Consider the following 20,014-nt stretch of genomic DNA (forward strand, 5'->3'; position numbering starts at 1 on the left):
AGGAATAAAGGCCCCCTCGACATAAAATGTATAAAAGGGGCCTGGGGTATGGAGGCCACCTTGGAAAAAAAAAATAAAAGATAAAAAAGAGATTTAAAAAAACGGGGTTAGATACAGAGTGAAGCTCCCTCTGCACTATACCCATCAAATGCACTACTAGGAGCTGAGTGATGACCTTGCTGTACATGATAAAGAAGCTGTGATTCTGTTATTATTTGCACAGGAGATCCCCATTATTCACATCCCTGACTATCCACCAGAATTTTCTCAGTGCAACCTTGCAACAGACGTCCATTTAGACAAATCTCCAGTCTGCTATACACGAACCCCACAGTCACTAACACCAATATCCCACTATCTGATATAAACCAACCTCAGTCACTGACACCAATCTCCTCCTGTCTGATATAAACCAACCCGCACAGTCTCTGAGACCAATGGCCTGCACATATCTGTCTGAAGTTACTTACAATCCTCATGTGTTTTTACACTATTCCTCATTGAGTTTGAGATCTCTGAGGAGACACTCCACACCCCTGAACCACCATGAGCACAGGCTTTATTTTTTACTGTGTAGATTCCACGAAAACACTACTACATGCAATTCTACAAAGCGATTCTAATTGTAATATTTATACAATATTCTAGTGATACAGTTAGACTCCTAATCTAACAAATTGCATCCATGAACTTCGATAATTGCCAAGCTTGGGGGTCACAAGAGGGTGTTTGACTCTTTCGAAATGCCACTGTAGTGACACTGTCATCAGTCAAGATCAAATTAACCATCTTTCCCCCTTTTTTTAAAAAAAGGGGCACAAACAATCCTTCCTGAATTATAATTAAAACAAAGGGAAAGACTTGTCAAATCAGAGCACTATTCCCGGTGTCGATAATTCAGTCCAGTTCCTCCGGCCCTCACCGGTCGCTGAAGGCCTCGAGTGTGCTGGCGGACATGGCCTGCTCCCTCTCTGGGGACACCTCTGAAGGATATTCCACATTGCCTGTCGCTGCTCAGAGTTCTTCTTCCTCTCTGGCATAAGCTGCCATCTGATCCTATGCTTAAAGGGACAGTCCGTGCGACTCTTGGTTATCTCGGCCAATCAAACCATCAAATGCTGGAAGACGTTTATCCAACAAAACGCTCCATTGGACGGCTGTTTAGGTTTCCTCGAGCAGCCTCTTTCCTGTTTCAATGACACAAACACTGGCGGCATTGTGGACATTGCAGATGGAAGCATCAAATTACAAAAAGAGACATTAATAGATTAAGTGAATGAGCAAAACTGTGACAAATGGATTTCAATGTAGGAGAATGTGAGGTCGTTCACTTTGGGCCTAAGAAGGATAGAACAAGGTAATTTCGAAATGGTGAAATCGTGGAGGACCAAAGAGACTTGGGGAGTCCAGGTACACAGATCATTAAAATACCCTGGACAGGTACAGAAAATAATCAAAATGCAATGCAAATGCTGTCCTTTATACCTTGAGGACTAGAATACAAGAGGCTGGAAGTCATGCTTCAGCTGTACAAAGCCCTGGTTAAGACCACACCTGGAGAACTGTGAGCAGTTCTGGGCACCATACCTTAGGAAGGATATATTGGCCTTGGAGGGAGTGCAGTGTAGATTTACCAGCGTGATACCTGGACCCCAAGGGTTAAATTATGAGGAGAGATTACACAAACTAGGACCTGAGGGCACAGTGTAAAAATTAGAGCCAGACCTTTCAGGAGTAAAATTTGGAAACACTTCTGCACACAAAGGGCGGTAGAAGTTTGGGAATTCTCTTCCACAAATGGCAACTGATGCTCGATTAAGTGCTAATTTTAAATCGGACATTGATCTTCGTTAACCAAAGGTTTGGTTTAGTTTAGTTTAGAGATACAGCACTGAAACAGGCCCTTCGGCCCACCGAGTCTGTGCCGACCATCAACCACCCATTTATACTAATCCTACACTAATTCCATATTCCTACCACATCCCCACCTGTCCCTATATTTCCCTACCACCTACCTATACGATGGGCAATTTATAATGGCCAATTTACCTATCAACCTGCAAGTCTTTGGCATGTGGGAGGAAACCGGAGAACCCGGAGGAAACCCACGCAGACACAGGGAGAACTTGCAAACTCCACACAGGCAGTACCCAGAATTGAACCCGGGTCGCTGGAGCTGTGAGGCTGCGGTGCTAACCACTGCGCCACTGTGCTGCCCTAAGGTACTAAGGGATATGGGGCAAAGGTGGGTATATGGAGTTAGATCACATATCAGTCATGATCTCACTGAATGGCCCTTTCCTTGCTTGTAGTGGGCATTTAAAGAAACGAACAGCCTACACGGTTCCTCTCAGGCCACGTTCAGGCAGAGTTCTCAGGCTTGCTAGTTCCGTTGGCACCAGGTCATCTTAAAGGGGATAATTAATGCCTGTTCTGTGTGAGATGATTCCAAGCTAACTGCATTCAAGACCAGTGTCTAGTGAACTAAGTCCTCTAATATTAAACATACATGTATATAAAACAAAGTAAGACTTTGCTCTTGTGAATTGTGTTTCAGGCTAAATCTGATCTTTTAACAAAATCCAACTTTCTTACAGTCCACTCCTGGAGGCCCCACTCACTGAGCCTACAAGCTTCAGCAGGCTCAGTGGTGGAGTTCCACAGCGGGAGCTACCCCCAGAGCACCTGTCGGGATCGCACCCACCGTGGATGTTCCGGGTTGCGTATTTTTAGTTATCCTGGTGTCTAACACTCAAACATCAATAAAACAGGGAATTCCTGGAAACTCGCTGCAGGTCCTTCTTCATCTGGAGATCAAATGTCTGTTGTATAATTGCACCAGCAGTTAACCGGCTCCTGTGAACTCCTCCATCTGCTATTTTAATGCAGGCTTTAACTAATTTATTTTCTACATGTTTTCTTTAAATAAGTTAACACCTGCCTTAAAATGGTCGACTCAGGACTGTCACACAAACACGTTAAAGATTTGTAGAATAATTACCACAGTCATTTTCAAACTGGAAACTTAAACCCGCCGTTTCACTTTCAGTCAGGAACAGATCACAGTTTTACACCAATCTCTGATTTGACAGCACGTTTCCAGCATTCACCGTTGTTCTTCCTGACTCTAAACACAGTTGTAAAGGAGCCTTCTGTTCCGTGCCCAGGAGCTCTGAACCATGGAAGAGAGCGGCTGGGACACATTTCTTACAGGCCTCAGGATTAACCCACATGGGAACTTTGCTGTCAGTGAAGAGAGACGAGAAAGACCAAAGTGCTGTTTGTCCCTCTCAGTGTGATCCTCACGGACTGTGTTCAGGCTGAAGTTCTGTTCCTGCCGTACGATCTTCCCCCCAGATTGTCCTGTCTGAGCTCCAGCCAGGTGATGTTAAACACTCAGGTGGGTAAAACAAAAATCTACAACAGTGTGTTTGAAACAAAGTTGACTTATTTCACATATATTGAGAATGACTATCTTCAGCCCAGGTACTGGGGTTACGAGCATTACCAGAAACAAACTCAAACTGTCAGATGAACATGGGTCAGTCTTGGATGTGATTAACAGCAGCAATAACAGCAGAATTGAACCCCTGCAGTCAAATGTGAACTCGCTGGTGTCTCAGCAGGTGGAATGGCCGAATAAATCCCTTCGCGCACACAGGACAGGTGAACGGCCTCTCCCCAGTGTGAGTGCCTTGGTGGGTTAGCAGATCCCTTGTGCTTTTAAAGCTCTTGTCACAGTCAGAACATTTAAAAGGTCTCTTATCAGTGTGAACTTTCTGGTGTCTCAGCAGGTTGGATGACTGAGCAAACCCCTTCCCACACACGGAGCAGGTGAACGGCCTCTCTCCAGTGTGAAGACGCTGGTGTGTCATCAGGTTACATAACTGAGCGAACCCCTTCTCACACACGGAGCAGGTGAACGGCCTCTCCCCAGTGTGACTGCGTAGATGAGTTTCCAGCTGGGACGGGGAATTGAATCCCTTCCCGCAGTAAGAACATTTACACGGCTTCTCCATGGTGCTGGTGTCCTTGTGTCTCTCCAGGTTGGACAATCAATTGAAGCCTCAACCACAGACAGAACACGTGTACAGTTTCTCCCCACTGTGAATGGTGCGATTTTTTTTCAGGCTGTGTAACTGGTTAAAGCTCTTTCCACAGTCAGTGTACTGGAACACTCTCACTCGGGTGTGTGTGTGTGTGTGTCTCGGTGTTTTTCCAGTCACGCTGATGTCTGAAATGTTATCCCACCAGCAGAAAAGACATACTTTTCCCCTTCCGCATTCAAAGACTGATGATACACAGGTCCTGATCAACTGAGTGACTGACAGATCGTGACGTGATGTTTGGTTTGAGATTTCCCTTCTGCAAATCCTCCCTTTCTCATCCCCTGTAAAACAGGTCACGAAAATCATCACTCAAAGCACAGAACACACGATTCTAGTTGCTTCGGAATATTTTTTTCCTCTCTTTCCCCCCCAAAAGCTGTAAATCCCCGTCCCACACACTCCGTCTCCTCCCTGTGCTGAAATCCAAACCCATGTGCACCATCTCTTTCCTCCAATGCCAGTTTTCTCCCTCCCTCTACTCTGGCTGGGTTCAGCTTGAATTGGAGTGAGCCACTGTTAATTCGACCCGTGCACTAGGACCCGGTTGGGAACAGAGACCCTGAAAACCCGCCCACCCCTTCGCCCATCGCCATGACAGCCGCTCCGACCCGGCCTGTACAAGATGGCGGCCAGTGGCCCCGCTCGCCGGGCTGTCACTGTGGGGTAAACAGGGACCTGTGGGCTTTTATTCGGGGCCTCAGGCCCACGCGAAGTGTTTTTAAGCTTCCTGGCACACCCACGGCTCCAAATTCTCCCTTACTCCCACAATCTCCCACCGCCTCCAGAATCGCCTGCTCCGCTTCAGTCCGTCTCCACCATCCGCACGCTCGGAGCGCTGTCCAGACCCGCGCCGGCGCACTGGGCTCCTGCAGTCATTGGTAGGCGACCTTCTGCCGCGCGGCGATTCCTGGGTAAAGGCGCCGCCATTGGATTTCCCCGTCGGTGAACTGAAAATTCAATTTTTTTCATCTGGTTGAAACTGGACCTTTCTTGTTAAACTGAAATCAAAATACTTCGCATGCTGAAATCTGAAAGAAAAATGGACCTGAAACGTTAACTCTTGTTTCTCTCTCCACAGATGCTGCCACAGATGTATTTCCAGCACTTTCTGTTTTTATTCCTCTTTTTAACGATCTGTGGCAGCTACCTTAGTGCCACAAGGTGGGAACAAAGACCATTGAGACATGTCACCCAGGGCACCATAAATTATTCTTCTTTGGCCTCCTTGTCTCGAGAGGCAATGGGTAAGCGCCTAGAGGTGGTCAGTGGTTTGTGGAGTGGCTATAAAGGCCAATTCGAGAGTGACAGACTATGGCACCACAAATATGAGACAAATAATAATAACTTATAACTTGCAAGAACAAATAGGGGGGAAAATGGGATGTGGTTGTTGCTGGCAAGGCCAACATTTGTTGTCCGTCCTGAATAGTCCGCCAGGGACAGTCGGCTCCAGACCTCCTTACAATCTTGGTCCAAACATGGACAAAAGAGCTGAATTCCAGAGGTGAGGTGAGAGCGACTGCCGTTGATATCAATGCAGCATTTGCCCGAGTGTGGCATCAGGAAGCCCTAGCAAAATTGAAGTCAGTGAGAATCAGTGGGAAAGCTCTCCCCACTGTTTGGAGTTATACCTAGTACAAAGGAAGATGGTTGTTGTTAGAACCATAGAACCATAGAAAAATTACGGCTCAGAAGGAGGCTATTCAGCCCATCATATCCATGCCGGCCATGAAGAAAAAAAATAGAAACTAGCCGCCCAATCTAATCCTACCTTCCAGCACCTGGTCCATAGCCTTGCAGCTTGCAACACTTCAGGTGCATGTCCGGGTACCTTTTAAAAGTTTCTGCCTTCACCACCATTCTTGGCAGTGAATTCCAGACACCCGCCACCCTCTGGGTGAAATTTTTTTTCCTCATTTCCCCTCTAATCCTTCTACCAATCACCTTAAATCTGTGCCCCCTGGTAAGTGACCTCTCTGCGAGGGGAAACAGGTCCTTCCTGTCTACTCTATCTAGGCTCCTCATAATTTTGTACACCTCAATTAAGTCACCCCTCAGCCTCCTCTGTTCTAAGGAAAACAACCCTAGCCAATCCAATCTTTCCTCATAGCTGCAACTTTCAAGCCCTGGCAACATTCTTGTGAACCTCCTCTGTACTGTTTCCAGAGCATTTAAGTCCTTTCTGTAATGTGGTGACCAGAACTGTACGCAATACTCCAGCTGTGACCTAACCAGCGTTTTATACAGTTCCAGCATTACATCCCTGCTTTTGAATTCTACAGCTCGGCCAATAAATGAAAGCATTCCATATGCCTTCTTCACCACTCTATCTACCTGTCCTGCCACCTTCAGGAACCTGGAGACATGAACTCCAAGGTCTCTCACTTCTACCACTCTCAATATCCTCCCGTTTATTGTGTATTCACTTGCTTTGTGTGACCTCCCCAAATGCATTATGTTACACTTATCTGGATTGAATTCCATTTGCCACTTTGCTGCCCACTCAACCAAGTCATTGATATCATTCTGGAGTCTACCGCTAACCTCTTCACTATCAACTACACAACCAATTTTTGGGTCATCAGCAAATTTCCCAATCATGCCTCCCACATTTAAGTCCAAATCATTACTATATACCACAAACAACAAGGGACCCAACAGTGAGACCTGTGGAATGCCACTGGAAACAGCTTTCCATTCACAAAAACATCTATCAACTACTACCCTTTGTTTCCTATCCCTGAGTCAATTCTGGATCCAACCTGCCACATTGCCCCTTTTTTATTCATTCAAGGGATGTGGGCATCACTGCCCAGGCCAGCATTTATTGCCCATCCCTAATTGCCCTTGAGAAGGTGGTGGTGACCTGCCTTCTTGAACTGCTCCTGTCCATGTCGGGTATGTACACCCACAGTGCTGTTAGGAAAGGAGTTCCAGGATTTTGACCCAGTGACAGTGAAGGAATGGCGATATAGTTCCAAGTCAGGATGTTGTGTGACTTGGAACAGAACTTGCAGGTGGTGATGTTCCCATGCATCTGCTGCCCTGGTCCTTCTAGTTGGTAGAGGTCACGGGTTTGTAAGGTGCTGTCTAAGGAGCCTTGATGTGTTGCTGCAGTGCATCTTGTAGATGGTACACACTGCTGCCACTGTCTGTCGGTGGTGGAGGGAGTGAATGTTTGTAGATGGGGTGCCAATCAAGCGGGCTGCTTTGTCCTGGAGGTGTCGAGCTTCTTGAGTGTTGTTGGAGTTGCACCCAATCCAGGCAAGCGGAGAGTATTCCATCACGCTCCTGACTTGTGCCTTGTAGATGCTGGACAGGCTTTGGGGAGTCAGGAGGTGAGCTACTCGCTGCAGGATTCCTAGCCTCTGACCTGCTCTTGTAGCCACGGTATTTGTATGGCTACTCCAGTTCAGTTTCTGGTCAATGGTAGCCCCTAGGAGGTTGAAAGTGGGGGATTCAGCAATGGTAATGCCGTTGAATGTCAAGGGGAGATGGTTAGATTCTCTCTTGTTGGAGATGGTCATTGCCTGGCACTTGTGTGGCGCGAATGTTACTTGCCACTTATCAACCCAAGCCTGGATATTGTCCAAGTCTTGCTGCATTTCTACATGGACTGCTTCAGTATCTGAGGAGTCACGAATGGTGCTGAACATTTTGCTATCATCAGTGAACATCCCCACTACTGACCTTATGATCGAGGGAAGGTCATTGATGAAGCAGCTGAAGATGGTTGAGCCTAGGACACTACCCTGAGGAACTCCTGCAGTGATCTCCTGGAGCTCAGATGATTGACTTCCAACAACCACAACCATCTTCCTTTGCGCTAGGTATGACTCCAACCAGTGGAGGGTTTTCCTCCTGATTCCCATTGACCTCAGTTTTGCTCGGGCTCCTTGATGTCATACTCGGTCAAATGCTGCCTTGATGTCAGGGGCAGCCACTCTCACTTCATCTCTTGAGTTTAGCTCTTTTGTCCATGTTTGAACCAAGGCTGTAATGAGGTCAGGAGCTGAGTGGCCCTGGCGGAACCCAAACTGAGCAGCACTGAGCAGGTTATTGCGAAGCAAGTGCCGCTTGATGACACTGTTGATGACACCTTCCATCACTTTACTGATGATTGAGAGTAGACTGATGGGCCGGTAATTGGACTTGTCCTGCTTTTTGTGTACAGGACATACCTGGGCAATTTTCTACATTGCAGGGTAGATGTCAGTGTTGTAGCTGAACTGGAACAGCTTGGCTCGGGGCGCGGCAAGTTCTGGAGCACAGGTCTTCAGTACTATTGCCGGAACATTGTCAGGGCCCACGGCCTTTGCAGTATCCAGTGCCTTCAGTCATTTCTTGATATCACGGTGAGTTAATCAAATTGGCTGAAGTCTGGCGTCTGTAATGCTGGCGACTTCAGGAGGAGGCCGAGATGGATCATCAACTTGGCTCTTCTGGCTGAAGATTGTTGCAAATGCTTCAGCCTTATCTTTCGCACTGAAGTGCTGGGCTCCCCCATCATTGAGGATGGGGATATTTGGGGAGCCACCTCCTCCAGTTAGTTGTTGAATTGTCCACCACCATTCACAACTGGATGTGGCAGGACTGCAGAGCTTAGACCTGATCCATTGGTTATGGGATCGCTTAGCTCTGTCTTTTGCATGCAGTTAGTCCTGTGTTGTAGCTTCACCAGGTTGACACCTCATTTTGAGGTATGCCTGGTGCTGCTCCTGGCATGCCCTCCTGCACTCTTCATTGAACCAGGGTTGGTCTTCTGGCTTGATGGTAATGGTAGAGTGGGGGATATGCTGGGCCGTGAGGTTACAGATTGTGGTTGAGTACAATTCTGCTGCTGCTGATGGCCCATAGTGCCTCATGGATGCCCAGTTTTGCATTGCTAGATCTGTTCGAAATCTATCCCATTTAGCACAGTGGTAGTGCCACACAACACGAAGGAGGGTATCCTCAATGTGAAGGCGGGACTTTGGTCTCCACAACCACTGTGCGTTGGTCACCCCTACCAATACTGTCATGGACAGATGCATCTGCGGCAGGCAGATTGGTGAGGACGAGGTCAAGTATATTTTCCCCTCTTGTTTGTTCCCTCATCACCTGCCGCATACCCAGTCTAGCAGCTATGTCCTTTCGGACTTGGCCAGCAGTGGTGCTACCGAGCCACTCTTGGTGATTGACATTGAAGTCCCCCACCCAGAGTACATTCTGTGCCCTCGCCACCCTCAGTGCTGTTCAACATGGAGGAGTACTGACTCATCAGCTGAGGGAGGGCGGTAGGTGGTAATCAGCAGGAGGTTTCCTTGTCCATATTAGACCTGATGCCATGAGACTTCATGGGGTCCAGAGTCAATGTTGAGGGCTCCCAGTGCAATTCCCTTCCTACTATATACCACTGTGCCACCACCTCTGCTGGGTCTGTCCTGCCGGTGGGACAGGACATACCCGGGGATGGTGATGGCAGAGTCTGGGACATTGTCAGGTATGATTCCGTGAGTATGATTATGTCAGGCTGTTGCTTGACTAGTCTGTGGGACAGCTCTCCCAACTTTGGCACAAGCCCCCAGGTGTTAGTAAAGAGGACTTTGCAGGGTCGACAGGGCTGGGTTTGCCGTTGTCGTTTCCGGTGCCTAGGTCGATGCCGGGTGGTCCGTCCGGTTTCATTCCTTTTTATTGACTTTGTAGTGGTTAGATACAACTGAGTGGCTTGCTAGGCCATTTCAGGGGCATGTAAGAGTCAACCATATTGCTGTGGGTCTGGAGTCACATGTAGGCCAGACCAGGTAAGGACAGCAGATTTCCAATGGTTTCATGGCCATCATTAGAGTAGCTTTTTAATTCCAGATTTATTAATTGAATTCAAATTCTACCTTCTGCTGTGGTGAGCTTTGAACCCACGTCCCCAGAGCAATACCCAGGGTCTCTGGGTTACTAGTCCAGTGACAATACCACTACGCCACCGCCTCCCCTGTATCCCATTGCCTTTCATTTTACTTACCAATCTGCCATGTAGGACCTTGTCAAATGCCTTACTAAAATCCATGTAGACCACATCCACTGCACTACCCTCATCAATCCTTCTTGCTACTTCCTCAAAAAGCTCAATTAAGTTAGTAAGACATGACCTTCCCTTAACAAATCCAAGCTGACTATCCCTGAATAATCTGTGCCTGTCTAAGTGGCAGTTTATCCTGTCCCTCAAAATAGATTCTAACAATTTACCTACCACCGAGGTCAGGCTGACCAGCCTTTAAGTATTTGGCCCATCCCTCGCACCCTTTTTAAACAATGGTACAACATTCACAGACCTCCAATCATCTGGTACCTCTCCTGTATCTAGTGAGGATTTGAAGATGATCCTCAGTGCATCCACTATTTCCTCCCTGGCTTCCTTTAACAATCTGGGATGCAATCCATCTGGCCCTTGTTGTTGGAGACTGATCATCTCAGTCCCAGGACATCACTGTGTTATAACCGCGTTGGGAGCAGCACACTGTCAATTCAGTTCCGTCACTCCACTGGTCGCAACATATTATTAAGGTTTTCCCACCCCTGGAATAAAACAGACCAAACTAGGTATCTTTAGACAACAACAAATTAACTACCGATTAAAAACTAAATTTTAAACACTATTAAGATAAACCTATGTCTAAAGACCTTGTAACTTCTTATTTTAATCTAACTTCCCCCATTCACACACATACACTCAAAAATAACTGTAGTTAACCAGTTTCAACTTGGTGTTTTTAAAGATTAACCGTTCCTTACGAATAAATAAACAAGTAAGTCTTTGTGGGTTACGTTCCTGATGGATGAGGTATTCTAATGTGGAAATAATCAATTGCTACTCGAAGTCTTCACTTGATTTGATGAAATTGTCTGCTCTTAATAGGCATTGAAAACATTTCGGCTGCAGCAGGCATCAAACACCGGTGAATTCCAGAAAAATATAATCAGTCAAGAGAGCTCCAATCTTGAAGCAAACACTTCCTGGCTTGGAAGTAAAGAAAAAGAGTTTTACTACCTTCAGTAATACAAACGGTCTATTGAAAGAAAATACTTTTTTTCTTCTTAGGCAATTAATTCGGTCTGTAGTTCCTTGTAGAATTTCTGCTGAGAGAGAATAGACAGCTCTCTTTTCTTCAGTAGCACGCCTCACTGTTTGCTGGTTCAGACGTTTTTTTTTGCCAGTTTTACACACAGTCAAATCAAAACATTATACCATGTGACCTCTCTCTCCTGCGGTGGCCTAGAGTAACAAAATGTAGCTGTGGCAGACTGTGCCCCAGAAATCCAAAACGTCTCTCCTTTTTTTAAAAGGGGAACTGTTTTAAGAGTCTTAAAGGCACATTGTTTTAATCTGAGGAGAAAACTAATAGAAGTCTGTGACAATTGCAGGAGTTCCTCAGGGTAGTTCCCTAGGCCCAACCATCTTCAGCTGCTTCATCAATGACCTTCTCTCGAACATAAGTTTGGAATTGGGATGTTTGCTGATGATTTCACAGTGTTTAGTACCATTTGCAACTCCTCAGATACTGAAGCAAACCCTGCCCGTGTGCAGCAAGACCTGGACAAAACGCATACTTGGGCTGATAAGTAGCAAGTAATTATCGCACCACACAAGTGTCAGGCAATGATCATCTCCAACAAAGGAGAATCTAACCTTGATGTTCAACAGCATTACCATCACTGAATCCCCCACCATCAACATCCTGGGGGGGTTACCATTGACCAGAAACTTAACCGGACCAGCCACATAAATATTGTGGCTACAAGAGCAGGTCAGAGGTTGGGAATTCTGCGGTGAGTAACTCACCTCCCGACTCCCCAAAGCATGTCCACCATCTACAAGGCACAAGTCAGGAGCGTGATGGAATACTCTCCACTTGCCCGGATGAGTGCAGTTCCAACAACACTCAAGAAGCTTGACACTCATCCAGGACTTAGCAGCCTGCTTGTCTGGCACTCCATCAATGATCTTCAACATTCACTCCCTCCACTACCGACACATAGTGGCAACAGTGTGTACCATATACAAGATGCACTACAGCAACTCACCAAGGCTTCTTCCAAACCTGTGACCTCTACCTCCTAGAAGAACAAGGGTAGCAGATGCATGGGAACACCACCACCTGCAAGTTCCCCTCCAAGCCACACACCATCCTGACTTGGAATTAAATCGCTGTTCCTTCACTGTCGCTGGGTCAAAATCCTGGAACTCCCTTCCTAACAGCATTGAGGGTGTACCTACCCCACATGGACTGCAATGGTTCAAGAAGGTGGCTCACTACTGCCTTCTCAAGGGCAATTAGGGACGGGCAATAAATACTGGCCTAGACAGCGATGCCTTCATCCTGTGAAAGAAGGAAAAAAACAATTCCCGGCCCATAGGAAATTACAGTCCACTACAGGTCAGCATTGATATCAGCAAACTCAATGCAGTAAAGCAGTTTACCTATCTAGGTAGCATTGTTTCAAATGATGCCACTGTCAACAAGAACAAAGACAATCGGCTGTCCAGGGTCTACAGCTCTCTTAGCTGCCTCTCAAAGTGTGTCTGGTGAAACCACTCATTACGCATCTCTACCAAAATTCAAGTACACAGAGCGGTTGTCATCACCACCCTCTAGTATGGGTCAGAATCATGGGTTCTGTACAGAAAACAAATGCGACTGTTGGCGCGCTTCTCTCAACACTGTCTTTGATCAGTTATGAACATCAGATGGCAGGACTGCATCACAAACAATGAAGTCCTCAACAGAGCCAATCTGCCCAGCATTGAATGCATTCCCTTACAACGCCAGTTGCACTTGGCAGGACATGTGTCATGCATGGAGGATGCTTTACGGTGAACTATGCTCCAGTAAGCGAGATCGAGATGCATCTCGCAAACACTCAAAGAAGAGCCGAAAAGAAAGCTCTCTCTGGCTGGCATTGACCAATGGGTGTGGGAGCAAGAGGCTGCTGACAGAGACAACTGGCGCGCAAAAACAGGGAAAGCAACCTACAAGTTTGAAATGAGCAGATGCGAGGCTGCTGAAGAAAAGCGCAGACAACAAAGGAATCTTCTTAAACCAAACCAGGAGTTCTTGTCCCCCAACTGCTCGAGAGCCTGCAGATCAAGAACTGGCCTCTTCAGTCACCAACGATCATGCCAACTACCGCTGAGACAGGCCTTACCGTGATCTTTGCCTGCAAAGAATTTACCATCATCATCATTCATGACTGGATGTGGCAGCATTGCAGAGCTTTGAGCTGATCCATTGGTTGTGGGATCGCTTAGCTCTGTCTATTGCACGATGCTTCCATTGTTTAGCATTCGTGTAGTCCTGTGTTGTAGCCTCACTAGGTTGGTACCTCATTTTTCGGAATGCTCCTGGTAAAGCCTAGCTCGGGTACAAAATTAAAACCCAACCTGAACTCAACCCGAGCCTGAGTCCTTTAATTTTTTTTGCGTGCCTGACCCGACACGAATATTCTACATCCGTTCCGGCAGCAGGTTATTCCTGCAGATGGAGTTGTGGGGAATCATGGGTAAGACTAATCCCATGACTTCCCGGAAGCAGCACGGTCCAGCCCACACCCGACTTGAGCCCGAATGCTGGCCTCGTAATATAGACCCGATCCTGACACATGTAGTCGGGTTCGGGTCGGGTAGCCAGGCTTTCGCTCCTGGCATGCTCTCCTGCACTCTATATTGAATCAGGGTTGATCCCCTGGCTTAATGGTAATGGTAGAGTGAGGGATATGCTGGGCCATGAGGTCACAGATTGTGGTGGAGTACAATTCTGCTGCAGCTGATGGCCCACAGTGCCTCATGAATGCCCAATTTTGAGCTTCTAAATCACTGCCGAATCTATTCCATTTAGCACAGTGGTAGTGTCACACAACATGATGGAAGGTGTCTTCAGTGCGAAGATGGGACTTCATCTTCACAAGAACTGTGGGGTGGTTACTTCTACCAATACTGTCATGGACAGATGCACCCGCGACAGGCAGATTGGTGAGGATGAGGTCAAGTAGGTTTTTCCCTCTTGTTGGTTCCCTCACCACCTGCCGCAGACCCAGTCTAGCAGCTCTGTCCTTTAGGGCTCAGACAGCTCAGTCGGTAGTGGTGTCACCGAGCCACTCTTGGTGATGGACATTGAAGTCCCCCATCCAGAGTACATTCTGTGCCCTTGTGACCCTCAGTGCTTTCAACATGGATTCATCAGCTGAGGGAGGGCAATAAGCGAGTAATTCCTCTCCTGATTCCCCGAAGCCTGTCAACCATTTGTAAGGCACAAGTCAGGAGTGTGATGGAATATTCTCCACTTGCCTGGATGAGTACAGTTCCAACAACACCCGGTCACATCCCTCAAATGAATGGAAAAAAAATCAGTAGATTTCCCTGCCCATGTTTGACCTGATCTCATGATACTTCATGGGGTCCAGAGTCAATGTTGAGGACTCCCAGAGCCATTCCCTCCCGACTGTATACCACAGTGCCACCACCTCTGGTGGGCCTGTCCTGCCAGTGGGACAAAATATAGCCAGGGATGGCGATGCACGAGTCTGGGACATTGGCTGTAAGGTATGATTCTGTGAGTATGATTGTGTCAGGCTGTTGCTTGACTAGCCTGTGGGACAGCTCTCCAAATTTTGGCACCAGTCCCCAGATGGTAGTGAGGACTTTGTAAGGTGGACTGGTGGAATTTGAAGTCAAACTTCTGAACTAATAGTCTAGGCTCCAGATTACTAGTGCAGTAACATAAATACAACATTCGCATACTCCTGGTTCGATTTCTATCCCTGTTTCTCTGTATCTGCTCCTTCTCTACCTCACTCTGCATTTCTCTGACTCTCTTACTCTCTCGGTCTATGGCACTGTTTCTGTCTCTGTGCCGTCGCCCTGTCTGTTTGTGTCTGTGCCTCTGTCCTGTCTATGAAACCCTTTCTGTGTCTCTGCCTCTGTCTATATTTTTGTCCATTTCTAGATCACTTTCTATGTCTCCCTGTGCCTCTGTCATTTCTGTACCTCTGTCCTTGTTAGTGTTTCTATCACTGAATCCCTGTTTCTGTGTCTCTATCCCCGTGTGTGTCTCTGTCCCTGTGTGTGCATCTCTGCTTGTTCCTGTGTGTGCATCTCTGCTTGTTCCTGTGTCTCTCTCTCCCTGGATGGTTGGTTCCCTCTTCCCTCTCAGAGTTTATCATCGACTAGCAGACACAGTCAAACACGTGAAACAATTGCTTTTTCCCACCCGCCGATCTCCCTTCAGAAAACCCAAAAGAAGCAGCCAGGAAATTTACTCCAATGCCTTAGTGATGGTGCGGTCACATCAACACCAGAGGAACTGGCTGGAGCCAGGGGCGAGAGTTTGTGTTTTGCTGGAATGGGTGCACACTCCATGTAGCAGGAGTGGAAGAGACGGAAACTGAGACAACATAAATTTAATGAATGAAGCGCGAAAGACGATGGGGCTTGTTGGCTTTTTAGGATTCTCACGAGTCTTCACCTCAGTACCAGTTTAAGGACTAGGACAGAGACACCTGATTCATAACTTTTATTAATAAGCACAGTAAGGCCAGCTATTCCAGGTAGGCTCCATGCCATCGATGCCACATCCACTCAGAGAGAAAGAACTCGGCAAGGCCGATGAGTTACTGCTCGGAGCAGCTCCCGGGTCAGATTATATACAGTGTAGCCTGTCCTTATACAGCTAACTATGCATCCAATACTTCAGTATATTCTGTGTAATGCTGCTGATAAGCAAACTCAGTTAGCTGGGGAGCTGCTGGGTCAGTGGGGATAGGGGGAGCTGCTGGGTCAGTGGGGATAGGGGGAGCTGCTGGGTCAGTGGGGATAGGGGGAGCTGCTGGGTCAGTGGGGGATAGGGGGAGCTGCTGGGTCATTGGGGATAGGGGGAGCTGCTGGGTCAGTGGGGATAGGGGGAGCAGCTGGGTCAGTGGGGGATAGGGGGAGCTGCTGGGTTAGTGGGGATAGGGGGAGCTGCTGGGTCATTGGGGATAGGGGGAGCTGCTGGGTCAGTGGGGATAGGGGGAGCTGCTGGGTCAGTGGGGGATAGGGGGAGCTGCTGGGTCAGTGGGGATAGGGGGAACTGCTGGGTCAGTGGAGGATAGGGGTTGCTGCGAAGTCAGTGGGGGATGGGGAGAGTTGCAGGGTCATTGGGGATAAGGGGAGCTGCGAGGTCAGTGGGGGATAGTGGGAGCTGCGAGGTCAGTGGGGATAGGGGGAGCTGCTGGGTCAGTGGGGGATAGGGGGAGCAGCGAGGTCAGTGGGGGATAGTGGGAGAGTTGCAGGGTCATGGGGGATAAGGGGAGCTGCGAGGTCAGTGGGGGATAGTGGGAGCTGCGAGGTCAGTGGGGATAGGGGGAGCTGCTGGGTCAGTGGGGATAGGGGGAGCTGCTGGGTCAGTGGGGGATAGTGGGAGCTGCGAGGTCAGTGGGGGATGGGGAGAGTTGCAGATTCATTGGGGATAAGGGGAGCTGTGAGGTCAGTGGGGATAGGGGGAGCTGCTGAGTCAGTGGGGGGTGGAGGAGCTGCAGGGTCATTGGGGGATAGGGGGAGCTGCAGGGTCATTGGGGGATAGGGAGAGCTGCTGGGTCATTGGGGATAGGAGGAGCTGCTGGATCAGTGGGGGATAGGGAGAGCTGCTGGGTCATTGGGGATAGGAGGAGCTGCTGGATTAGTGGAGGATAGGGGGAGCTGCGAGGTCAGTGGGGATAGGGGGAGCTGCTGGGTCAGTGGGGGATAGAGAGGAGCTGCTGGGTCATTGGGGGATAGGGGGAGCTGCCTTCATTCTGTGGAATGAAGCTGAGGCCATAACAGCGAAGTGCAAACTGACTGATCGATTGGAAGAGACAACTGCTTAACAGAAAGGCCTTCCTTCAGCGTGAACATGTTTACTTACGCACAGTGACAGACAGGAACAGATCTAATGTCTTATCCCGTCTGCTCCGCGATCGTCTATTCCAATCCCAACACAGGAGTCCTCAATGCTTGATTGTCACCTTGGAGCCCTTCTCCCTTCCGAAATCCTTTACCAAAGGAATGGATTCCCTGGGCCACATTCCCCATCGAACATCCCGGTGTCAGTAAATCCCTTCTTCACTCTCGCAAACGGAACTGGACGGGCACTCGAGGGGTGTAAATTTGCAGGGCTACGGGGATAGAGTGGGGGAATGGGAGTGACTGGATTGCTGTACAGAGAGCCGGCACGGATTCAATGGGCTGAATGGCCTCCTTCCGAGCCGTTATGGCTCTATGACCCCTGGTGGCAGCAGCTGCATGTCTGTCTGAAGCATGTCTCAACTTACCTCAGGTTATTCAAGTTTATTACTCTCATACTATATTATGTCAACTCGCCTTTTCTAATTAATATATTTTATTGCTGAAAACAGAGACATTTTGTCAAAGCTTTTCATCTTGCACTCATCAGGACAATTCGCAAGAATAACCAATGAAAGGGAAAGCAACAAATTTATACTATATGAGAAGAGAGAGCTGATTGGTTGTCAAGGAGACTCTGATTGGTAGAGGAGTTGCCAGAATTGTACTCAACCACAATCTGTAACCTCATGGCCCGGCATAACCCCCACTCTACCATTACCATCAAGCTGGGGGAATCAAGCCTGGTTCAATGAAGAGCGCAGGAGGGCATGTCAGGAGCAGCACCAGGCATACCACAAAATGAGGTGTCAACCTGGTGAGGCTACATCCCAGGACTACTTGCATGCCAAACAGAGTAAACAGCATGCGATAGACGGAGCTAAGTCTGTTTTCAGCAATACTCAAGTTCTGTACTAACAAATAACTATTAATAATTGTTACGACCAGGTGACAAATGTGTCCAGGGGTCTTTTGCTGTCTTTATTTTATTTAGAGATATAGCACTGAAACAGGCCCTTCGGCCCACCGAGTCTGTGCCAACCATCAACCACCCATTTATACTAATCCTACATTAATCCCATTACCCTCTCACATCCCCACCTTCCCTCAATTCCCCTACCAATACTAGGGGCAATTTATAATTTATAATGGCCAATTTACCTATTAACCTGCAAGTCTTAGGCTGTGGGAGGAAACTGGAGCACCCAGCGAAAACCCACGTGTTCACAGGGAGAACTTGCAAACTCCACACAGGCAGTACCCAGAATCGAACCCGGGTCCCTGGAGCTGTGAGGCTGCAGTGCTAACCACTGCACCACTGTGCCGCCCACTGGTCTTATTGTAACGGGGTTTAATTTTAAACACACTGTGTTTTGAGCTCCCCTCTGTGTGAATCCTTATTCACAGTTTCCAATTATAAGGCAAAGAACTGAACACAAACAGACTTTCATTGGTTTAAAGCAGAAAGTAAAAATTTATTAAAACCTTAAAACTTAAACTCTAATACGGTTCACGCCTACACGATCCACTCATGCTAGCACGCACATGTGATATAAACATGCAAAACGGGGGCAGAAAAGAGCAGAGGAAAAGATAAGTAGAACAGTTTGAGGCAATATCTTGTTACTGTTTCTCGAGCTTGCTGTAGCCCTTGATTGAAGATATGGTCTCGCGTTTCGTTGGGGCCCAGTATTTGTCTTAAACCTTGTTCACCGTAGGAAACCTTTTCTGTCTCTGAGTTTACGTGTCTTCAATGGTTTCAGTTCCCTGAGAGATGAGCAGGCAGACAGGAGAGGCTGTAATTCTTGCTTCAGTTCCAGGAGAGGTCTTAATTCCATGAGCACATGGCTTTGTCTCCGATCCCTTTGTTGGGAGTTCAAATCCAAAAAAACTCCAGCCAGCTAGTCATGTGACTAAAACTGGTTTGACCACTTCTGTGTATTGGGGAAGCAACTGCTGGGTCCCCATTGTTTCAACATTGTCTGGTATTATGCAAATGTCCTGCCAGTAAGGGCTTGCAATTTTAAGTTTTAATGTTCATGTGGCGAAATCATGCGTGCCTCAGTCTTGGCAGGTGGGGTTTGCCTCCGCACCCAGGGGAATAAAATGCAATTTGAAGAAAATGGCGCAGTTCATTACAGAGTTTGAGAGAAATGTAAGATAGGGAAAGACACTATGCATTTCTCTCATTCATTTCCATTCATTCACCAATCCTGAAGCTCATTAAACATGGTTTGTTCTGGGTGTCAGGGCTGCTTTAATTTCTCCCCTTTTTTTCCTCAGGAGAGTTAGTGGGGGGTGTCTATCCTGAACTCCATGAATCATGCAAAGACTTTTGACTTCAGGGGATGGGTGGTTCCCTTTTCCTCTGACTGTGGGGGAGGAGTCTCTGTTCCCTTTGTTCTCTGGGACACTCCCACCTGCAGATATTGGTGCAGACTTAACTGTACTCTCCAGTGACAGTTCGACTAGGTGAGGCATCACCCTCACGGTTTTTCTGCCCCCCTAGAGGTCTCTCTTTGTCTCTGCAGGTTCCTGTAAATGCTGTTAGCAACTCTGGTGGGGTGCTTCTAGAGTCTGCATTTACATAGGAGGATGTGGGGTCTAACTTTTCACACTTTTCTGGGTGGTTGACTGGGCGGTAGGGGTTTTCATCCGGGATTCTTCCCGGACTTCCTTTAACCTGTCCTCTGGGTCACTTCCTCCCCTTCTCTTTCGAAACTTTTGCCAGCTGTGTGCCTGCCTGTCCCCTTTTGTTCTTGGCGGGGGGTCCCTTACAGTTCCCCAGCCCTCAGCCGGAGGGTCCTCCTAACACCGGTATAGGACTTAGGGGTGCAGGTTTCACTGTAGGTTGGGGTTTCCCCTCAACCTGGCACACGTGGCAACTCCTGCAGTACTCCACCACAACCTTGTGGAGTAATAGCCAGTCAAACTGCGATCTTATGCGGGGTTTGGTCTTTCGTACTGGCATGTACAGCCACTGTAGTCTCGTGGGCCCTTCTTAATATTTCTCCCT

The 20,014-nt window shown here is 47.9% G+C and overlaps 1 protein-coding gene across 2 annotated transcripts; it reads right to left on the bottom strand.

Moving 5' to 3' along the window:
- Positions 1-552: 552 nt before the first annotated feature.
- Positions 553-4,957, bottom strand: LOC137349127 (gastrula zinc finger protein XlCGF8.2DB-like). 2 transcript variants are annotated; one of them, XM_068014506.1, is made up of 2 exons: positions 4,870-4,957; positions 553-4,390 (listed from the first exon to the last, which is right to left on the bottom strand). In XM_068014506.1, exon 2 carries the CDS (start codon positions 4,017-4,019, stop codon positions 3,597-3,599), a length of 423 nt encoding a protein of 140 aa, XP_067870607.1. In that variant the 5' UTR covers positions 4,020-4,390; positions 4,870-4,957; the 3' UTR covers positions 553-3,596. The 2 variants fall into 2 exon arrangements, with proteins under 2 accessions (XP_067870607.1, XP_067870608.1); XM_068014507.1 differs by having other exon boundaries at positions 4,886-4,931.
- Between the last annotated feature and the right edge of the window lie 15,057 nt (positions 4,958-20,014).

This window comes from Heterodontus francisci, chromosome 34, assembly GCF_036365525.1.
Source record: "Heterodontus francisci isolate sHetFra1 chromosome 34, sHetFra1.hap1, whole genome shotgun sequence".
Lineage (NCBI taxonomy): Eukaryota > Metazoa > Chordata > Chondrichthyes > Heterodontiformes > Heterodontidae > Heterodontus > Heterodontus francisci.

Bases quoted from the DNA above. Each gene is read 5' to 3' on its own strand.
- LOC137349127 (XM_068014506.1), bottom strand. From the start codon at position 4,019: ATGGAGAAGCCGTGTAAATGTTCTTACTGCGGGAAGGGATTCAATTCC.